At 30.9% G+C, this 8,909-nt stretch overlaps 1 protein-coding gene across 1 annotated transcript; it reads right to left on the reverse strand.

Moving 5' to 3' along the window:
* Positions 1 to 1,814: 1,814 nt before the first annotated feature.
* On the reverse strand, positions 1,815 to 6,692 carry LOC108346139 (aldehyde dehydrogenase family 2 member C4). Its single transcript, XM_017585143.2, has 9 exons — positions 6,502 to 6,692; positions 5,514 to 5,656; positions 3,597 to 3,980; positions 3,425 to 3,514; positions 3,016 to 3,189; positions 2,797 to 2,934; positions 2,577 to 2,714; positions 2,420 to 2,481; positions 1,815 to 2,302 (listed from the first exon to the last, which is right to left on the reverse strand). The coding sequence occupies exons 1-9, from the start codon at positions 6,602 to 6,604 to the stop codon at positions 2,029 to 2,031; spliced, it is 1,506 nt and encodes a 501-aa protein (XP_017440632.1). The 5' UTR covers positions 6,605 to 6,692; the 3' UTR covers positions 1,815 to 2,028.
* Positions 6,693 to 8,909: the final 2,217 nt, after the last annotated feature.

Genomic DNA, 8,909 nt, shown 5'->3' on the forward strand with positions numbered 1-8,909 from the left:
CATGATTGGTTCGTTTGAAATTAATTTTTATTGTAATGGTGACGTGGAAAAGTGTTTAGGGTTCAGAATTTGTTAATTCCAAAATTACCCCTCACTGTTCTTCATCTCTCTCCCTTCTCTCATAGTCCCGATTTTCTCTTTCTCTCTCCATTTTGTGATAGCACATTGGCTCTATTTTGGATGGAGGTTGATGGCGGCACTTGCGAGGAGAATGACTTTCGTGCATCTATAGGTTGCGCGAGAATGATGAACTCGCGAGAAAGAAAATGCGATTTAGGGTTTCTGTTTCTGGATTTTTGTGTTTAATTTGCAGGTAGTGGAGATTAGTGGAGGTGCTCACGGTGTGGTTGGCATGGTGATTCTCGCAGAGGACGAAGGTCGCAATGTTGGTTTTTTAAGCGTGGTAGAGTTTCGCGATGGAGTTCTATCGCGGCAGCGCTCGTAAGCTAGGGTTCATGGTGGCGGCGCTCGCGAACTAGGGTTCATGGCAACGACGCGATTGGGTTGCTCTGTTATGCAATTTGAGAGTTCAGAAATTGGAAATTTTTCTGGATTTTGTTGTGTCTAAATCTTGAGGAAAAAGATGGTGTTGATGGTTTCCTCACGGCGGCCTAAAAGGTGTTTTAGATTTTCCACCTCATTTTAATTCTAAATGTAATTAATACCGCAAATACCTCACATTATCAAGTCAATAATAAGAATACAAGTCATCATGTTTTTTTAGAGAACAAGTCTATCATTAACTTTTTTAACACCAGAAACAAAAAAAACTAACATGAACTGTTTTTGTAAAATATAAAATATTAGTGAACTTTAAAAAAAACAACTTTAAACCTTATAAAAAAATAGGTATTAAACCTTGTAAAAATCGTATAATTTATCAGATATCATACAAGAGGCAGACGCCAGGCAGGATTTGTTACTGAGTCAGTGGCACTAAATAGAGCCACGTGGAAGCAGCAAAGACAGATGCCACATAGTTTCCTACGTAAGTTGATGTAGTGGTATCTTTGTCCAACGCAACATGGAATTTGGTCGCACACGAACATCCTTAAAACTTCCATCTTCTTACGATGCCAATTCCCTTCCCCTTTCTTTCCTTCTTCCACAATCATATTCCCCCTCTCAGATTCTTTTCTTTTTTAACTCTAAACTTCAAAGGTGAGCCACATAATATATATAATGTGTTGTAGCCACTGCTAACAAAAAGGTTGAAAGCACAAAGAAGAATCAATGTGTCACCCTGGACTTCCTTTTCTCAACAGAGAAGCCTTCATGCTGCGTAGAAGATGGCTTTTGTCGGCGGTGGCACGGCAGGCTCATGATGGTGGTGGCAGCTCCGGCGAGAGTGGTTCTGCGAAGCGATGCGTGTGCTCGACGTCGCAGCATCCGGGGTCATTCCGGTGCCGGTTGCATCACGGGGAGTATGTATGGCGTGGTAGGGCTAATAAGTAGTTGGATGTAGTTAATGATAAGAGTTTATAAGCATGCATGTAAATAAATAATCCATCTTTCTTCTTTCATGATGAATAACGATGAAGGAATTTGAGGTCAGAGGATGGAGCTGCTTGCATTTGTGGGAAATAATAATGAAAAATTTGTGACTTTCTTTGTTTTTTCTGTGCCAATTTATCCAGGAATTTCAACAGCATCAACAGAGCCTTATCAGTGAACTCATCTCACAGTAAAATTTACTATAACTAAATGAAATCGGCTATGTGCATTAGTATAAAGAAAGCCATACATAGATAATAGTTTGTTTCAAATTTAACAGTGTATACATTCAGTGACAACTTAAGAAAGTGAGGCACAGATAGAATAAAGAAAGTTTTACTTTCACAGAAATCATTATAAAAATCATACTTCACATAATTTTGAATTCATCAACACACAAACTATGTGTAAAACTTAGACTAAACGTACTTGAGCATGTATTATGTAAAGTAACATGACCCAATTTTATTACTCTGATAGAGTACATATGTTAAATCTACTGTACTGTTTAAACTGAAAGCAGAAAGGAGATGTTCAAAGCCAAGGAGAGTTGTAAATGGGAGTTACAACAGATTTAACTTGTAGATACTTGTGTAGGGCTTCCAGTCCAAAATCTCTTCCAAATCCACTCATTTTGTACCCTCCGTAAGGAATGTCATTCCCGAAGGTAAAGTAGCAATTGATCCAAACAATGCCTGCACGAATGGACCTTGACACAGTGTTGGCTGTGTCCAAACTCTTGGTCACAACGCCTGATGCTAGACCATACTTAGTACTGTTGGCAATCTTAATTGCATCCTCAATAGTCCTGTTATTCATTCATGTATTACTTTTGAATTCAGTATTCATGAATAAATTCATAGACACTACTATGAATACATTGAATCATTTATAGTAACAAGTAAATAAAACTACATTGACTTACTTAAACTTCCTCAAGGCCATCACAGGACCAAATATCTCCTCCTGTACTATACGCATGTCCTCCTAAACAAGATATCATGAGAAAGACACTGTGATGGTTAGTTATCTATTTATTCCAAAACAACCTCGTTTCATACTTGGGAGAAGTTAAAAATCACCTTAACATTGGAGAAAATTGTAGGTTCAATGTAGTAACCCTTGTTTCCCACTCTTTTGCCGCCTGTCAAAAGGGTGGCCCCTTCTTTCTTTCCAATCTCAATATAGGAAAGGATCTTTTCAAATTGCTTCTTGTCAACCTGCAACAAGAAAACAATTAGCCAATTACTCTCATTTTTGTTTCAACGATCAGAGTTACTAGAAGACATATTCGGTATAAACCTGAGGCCCTTGTTGAGCTTTAGGATCAAAAGGATCACCAACCACCCAGGCTTTTGCTTTCTCCACCAATTTCTTCTCAAATTCATCATAAATTCCTTCTTGGACGAGCACGCGAGAACCTGCAACACAGATTTCTCCCTGAAATCCCAGTAAAAAAAAAGTTAGAATATTTTCAACTGATCCTTGTAAAAGGAATTAAATTTGATGAAGGAAAATCACCTTATTGAATACGATGCCAAAGAGGGCAAGCTCAGCAGCTTTATTTACATCAGCATCATCAAAAATTATGATGGGTGACTTGCCTCCTAATTCAAGTGAAACTGGTTTCAAATTACTACTAGCTGCAGCACGCATTATTTCACGCCCCACTTCTGTTGAACCTGTGAAGCTTACCTACACATGCACAAATCACAAATCACAATCAAGCCAATCATATTGGTTTTACTGTACTTAAACTATGTTACTCTGTTATTATTATTCGTGATAACCTATTAGTATTTTGTATATTGCACCTTAATTTAGTCTATTTATAGTCTCATCAGTCAACCAAAGCAATAACACTTTAACCTTTTTATTCTACTTGACCTGAGACTCATAATGTCCACATATTTTAGATTTAAGTAATTACCATATCAATGTCCATGTGTGAGCTTATTGCAGCTCCTGCAGTTGGACCAAATCCAGGTACTACATTAAGTACTCCATCTGGAATTCCAGCCTTCAAAACATAAAAGTAAGGAAAATCAATAACTCAACCTTCAGTGATCAACTTGTCAATGCCATTTGTAAAAGACGCATACCAATTTAGCTAGATGAGCATAATACAAGGCTGTGAGAGGTGTTTGTTCAGCAGGCTTGAGGATCATTGTGCAACCGGCAGCCAAGGAAGGACTAACCTTGGCAAAAAACATGGTGGTAGGGAAGTTCCAGGGAATAATGTGTCCCACAACACCAATTGGTTCTAGTAAAGTATATGCATGAAACTCCCTAGAAGCTTTCAAGACCTCCCCGTGGATTTTATCTGCTGCACCAGCATAATAACGTATGGTAGCTGCTGCTGCAGGAATGTCAGCAACCTTACAAAAGTGGTACAACTTCCCAGCATCGATGGCCTCCAATGCTGCTAGTTCATCTATGTTTTGCTCAATTAAGTCTGCCCATTTCATCATAATTCTTGCTCTTTCCTGATTTCAAAACCATCTCAAAGTGATGAACACTTATGTCATGTCAATGCTATCAGAAAGTAAAAGAACCATGCCGGTGAAGAACTTTGTTACTAATTACAGAAGCTACCAACTTATTTGAATATAACTTAATTTCTTTTTTACAAACAGTTCATCGGCAAACACTTCTACAGTAAACATTTATCTAGACAGTATACAGTTTTGTCAATATTGGCTAGCTACTTTTAACAAGATAACACCCATAACTCGGTGGAGCTGATCAACTTGCAAAAGAGAATATCATGTGTCGTGTTTTAACAAGTATTACACTATTTGTTTGAAGTCAAACAAAAAAAAGCATTACACGTTGGAGACTCGTGTTTCTTGAACTCAAAAACACTGTCTTTGTTCAACGTTGATGTCGTGGACGGTTTCAATCCACATGCTTCGACTCTCTTTCTGCCAAACTTTACATACTTAGATAAATTATGCAGACTTAACATCAACAATGTTTGATTTTTTATTTTATTTTTTTACGCATCTAAATTCTTGAAGAGACTTCAATTATTTGAATAAACTCAACGACAAAACATAAATAAATAAAATTTAAAATATGAAAACCAAAACATGACTTGATCGATCGGTCCAATCGAATACCTCACGAGTACAGACAAAGCTTATATTATATTCAGAAGAATCCAATTCCAAATCCCAATCGATTCATGTTTCGAGGATTGAATAATTCCTTAAAAAATACATAATTATTTAGATGTTACCTGTTATTCAATTTTAACATTAGTTGGCATAGTTTTAATATTGCTACATTGTTTTTTCCTTTGTTTCATCCCCTATCACCAAATGGATCAAAATAATTAATTAATAAAAGTAAATTATTTGTACTAATTAATTAGGCGCTTACGTATAATGTGTTTCTTGTTAATTAATAAAATTTTACAGAATTTATACAAACTTTACTGATCATAACGTATTATTGTCACGTTAAATCGTAATAAACTTTAATTATATATATGTCAAACAAAGATATAGGATGAGATGGCCCGTGACAGAAGGTGAGATCATGAACATCAAAAACAAAAACTGATATTTAATGCATCGGACAAGTTCATAGCAGAAAAAAAGTCAAAAACATTAAACGCACGCAAGAATCAGCCAAACAAACCCTATGAACTCGGTTCAAGAAAATTAATTATGAAACAAAGTCAATGATTAGTTATTAGTTAACAAGTTAATGTATATAAATTTTATTTATAAGGTCATCGAATACATTTTGAATGCACCCAAAGCTGTTAAATCAAGTTATTAGACGACATTCTTTAATATTTAGGTTTTTTTGTAATAAAAAAACCTAAATATTTTTTGTATGACTTTTAAATTGATAAACTGGAAATTTGTAACATTTCTTTATGAATGTAAATTAAATATTTTACTTACATTAAACAGCACACGTGATAAAATAAATGAGACCCACAAATCTATGGTGATAATGTAGCACTTCTTGTAGAACGAAGAAGAAGAAGAGAAATGATAACATACCACACCGGGCATACGAGGCCATGGACCATGGTCGAAAGCGACACGTGCCGCTTTCACAGCAACGTCAATGTCTTCTTTTCCTCCCTCTGCGATCTTCGTAATCAATTCCCCTGTCCTTGGGTCTATTGTCTCAAACTCTTTTCCTGAAATTATTTTTTCAATTTTATAAATAAAAATAAAAATATTTTCTGGAATCTTCATTCATCAAATTCTTCCAATTTCTCTCACCCATTGAAGTTGTTGTGATACATGTTTTTGAATTTTAGTCAGAAAATTAAATTTAATTAGAGATGGAAAATTTGTTATAATTTTTAAATTAATTTCAATTTAACATAAAACTCGATAAAACACACTCACAAACAAACAAGGATGTACAATTTCAAACTAATTCAATTAGTTAACTTGAAGTTTTAGTTAAATAATATTAAATCAGTCAAATTTATTGTGGTTTACTTTCAGTATCAATTTTTTAATATCTACATTCCTTGATTCTAGTTTTTCTTTTATCATACATAAAGTATATACTTCTTATAACTTTTTCTTATTATTTAATTGATATAAGTCAATTATGTTTATTCATTTCTTTACACAAACCATTAAATAAACCGTTCTATAATTTTTTAAAAAAAATATCAATTCTTGTCCACACAGAGTTTTCATCTCATCTATCTCTGGAATTTGTATACTGTATTTCTTTCCGTTTTCACATGAAACACAGCAAAAAACAGAGAGAAATACATTAAAACAGAGAATTTTGCATGAAAACTCATAAAAATACTTGCAGATATATAACTTTAAAATCTGCTTGCAATAAGCTAAGTTCAGTGTTTCACTTAATTTATGCCTTTTTGCCTTCTCTCACTTCATTTTCCATTACTCAAACCAGTAACAGTAAACATTTTTCATTATAGGGTTTTCGGTTGAGCTTTTCCACAGATGAAAGAAATGCAGAGAGAAAAGTGAAAGGAAAGAGATTTAAGTTAAGAACCTGAAAGGGAATCAACAAATTGTCCATTGATGAAGAGTTTGGTGAACTTGATGGGAGGAATTTTGAAGGAAGAAGCTTGGTTGCCATTAGAGAGAGCAGCCATGTTTGTGTGTACAGAAGCAGAGAGAAGATAATCACAAGGCAATGTTTTTACGCATCTAATCTAATATAAGAGGAAAGAACAGAAAAGGTACCTCTTTTATACACACCTCAGGCTTTATGACAATTATAGGATGCGAAAAGGGCTTCCAACTCATTATCAATAACATTATTTACGTATAATTTTAAAAAATAAATTAAATATATTTCTATTTTAAAATTTATCTGAAATTGATATAATTAATGTTCCAAATGTAATTTGGAAAGTTTTTTCTTTAGATTTAAAACATGAATATGAATAATCTTCCAAATTTAAGTAAGGATAAATGGTAAGAGATAATGTTAGTTTAAAGTATACAAGTGAATGTAATTTTTTTTATGATAAATGTGAATTAAATTTAAAGTTTATTTTTTTATGTAACCATAAAAATCATTCTTAGAATTTATTAAAGAAATTTGTTGTTGGTTGAAAATACTATTACACCTGTTATTAGACCCTTTATTAATGTATTGTCATATATATATATATATATATATATATATATATATATATATATATATATATATATATATATATATATATATATATATATATATATATTATTACTAATTTTCATAAATATATTTAGCGTAAAGGAATATGTTAAAAATTTTATATTTACTAACAATAAAATTAGTATATAAATGAATAAAAACTTCATTTTACAAATTCTTTTGTAGAGTTAAATTTTTAAAATTCATTTTTTAATATAGTATTATTATTGTTAAAATTTAACCTCGTAAGAGATTATTTTGTTAAACATATTATTTTATTTATTATGAGATTTATTAACGTTTAATCTCACATTAATATATATATATATATATATATATTGAAAGATGTTATATAATCATAGATAAAATCATTTTAGAATATCTAAGTATATATAAATTTTATTTTGTAAAACGATTTAGTAAAATTAAATTAAACTTAAAAATAAGATATTTTTTAACAATTAGGATAAATTTTGTTTGCGATAAATTTTGTTAACGGGTTAAATGATGTTTGATTATAGTGTTCAAACTCTTTACAATACAATTTAACCTTAAAATATATGCGTAATAAAATATTCAATCAAATAAATTTATTATTTCTATAAAATTTAAATAAATTATACCTCAGCATATAAATTAAGAAATATCCACCATATATTTTACAAGTAGATACCGTCGTTTTTCGTAACCATTATAGACACGTCGCATTCGAATCAGCCACTACTTTATTTATTTATTTATAGCCACAAATTTATTTATTTATTTATATAAAAATGGTTACTAAATAAATAATATAAATAGGATTATATATTTTCACTATACACTAATCATTGAATTAATCTATGAAATAAATTATTTTATTGAAAGCCTTCAACAGGTCAGGCTTTCAAGTTTGACACTGTTTTATATTGCATAACTTTTTCTTTTGATTTTATTTTACATAACGTGTTTAACTTATGCTTTTCTTTTTCACATTCAAACCATCCAGGAATCCTCTAGAGTTTTTATATGGCCGGATATGTATATTTTAGGAAAGTTAATTTTATTTAATGATGGATACTTATGTGACACTTATAATTAAGATTTTATTTAATACAGACACAAACTTTTATGTTTCTAAGTTTCAATTACGAATTAAATATCATTATATAATTTTTAACAATAATTAGTAAATATTTGTGAACTTATTAATTAGTATTTATGGGTTTCCATAAATATATTTAATATCAGTAATTTCCAGTAGTTACATACTAATTTATCTTATCATGTTGAATAAATATTATAAGTATATATTTATTAATTTAATATTGTCCTTATTTGTTAATATCAATAAAATATGTAACAAGCTAACACTAATATAAAATATACTAAGAATATCAGGGGCACTTTAAAAATAATTAATGCATCATATAACTAGACAGTTCTGTAAAACAGATAAATAAATTTTAAAAAAGATAAAGAAGAAAAAGTAGAAATTGTGATTGCTAAAAATATAAAAAAATAAATATAAGTTTGATGGTATTAGGTTTGTATTATAAAAGAATGAGAATACAATAAGAAGAACAAAACGGAAGAAGTAAATAAAAGTTATAATAAGATGACAACGCAAATAATATGAAAATAAATAAAATTATAATGTTATTAAAATAAAACTTATGACGCTTTTATGGATGTAATACTAGTAAATACATTCGTTAATTGATATTAATATGGAAGGGGTTAGAAATTCAAACTATTTATTATGTGAGTTAAACATTTGTTAGATTATTATTAAT

The sequence above is a fragment of the Vigna angularis genome, chromosome 8 (genome assembly GCF_016808095.1).
Source record: "Vigna angularis cultivar LongXiaoDou No.4 chromosome 8, ASM1680809v1, whole genome shotgun sequence".
Classification (NCBI taxonomy): Eukaryota; Viridiplantae; Streptophyta; class Magnoliopsida; order Fabales; family Fabaceae; genus Vigna; species Vigna angularis.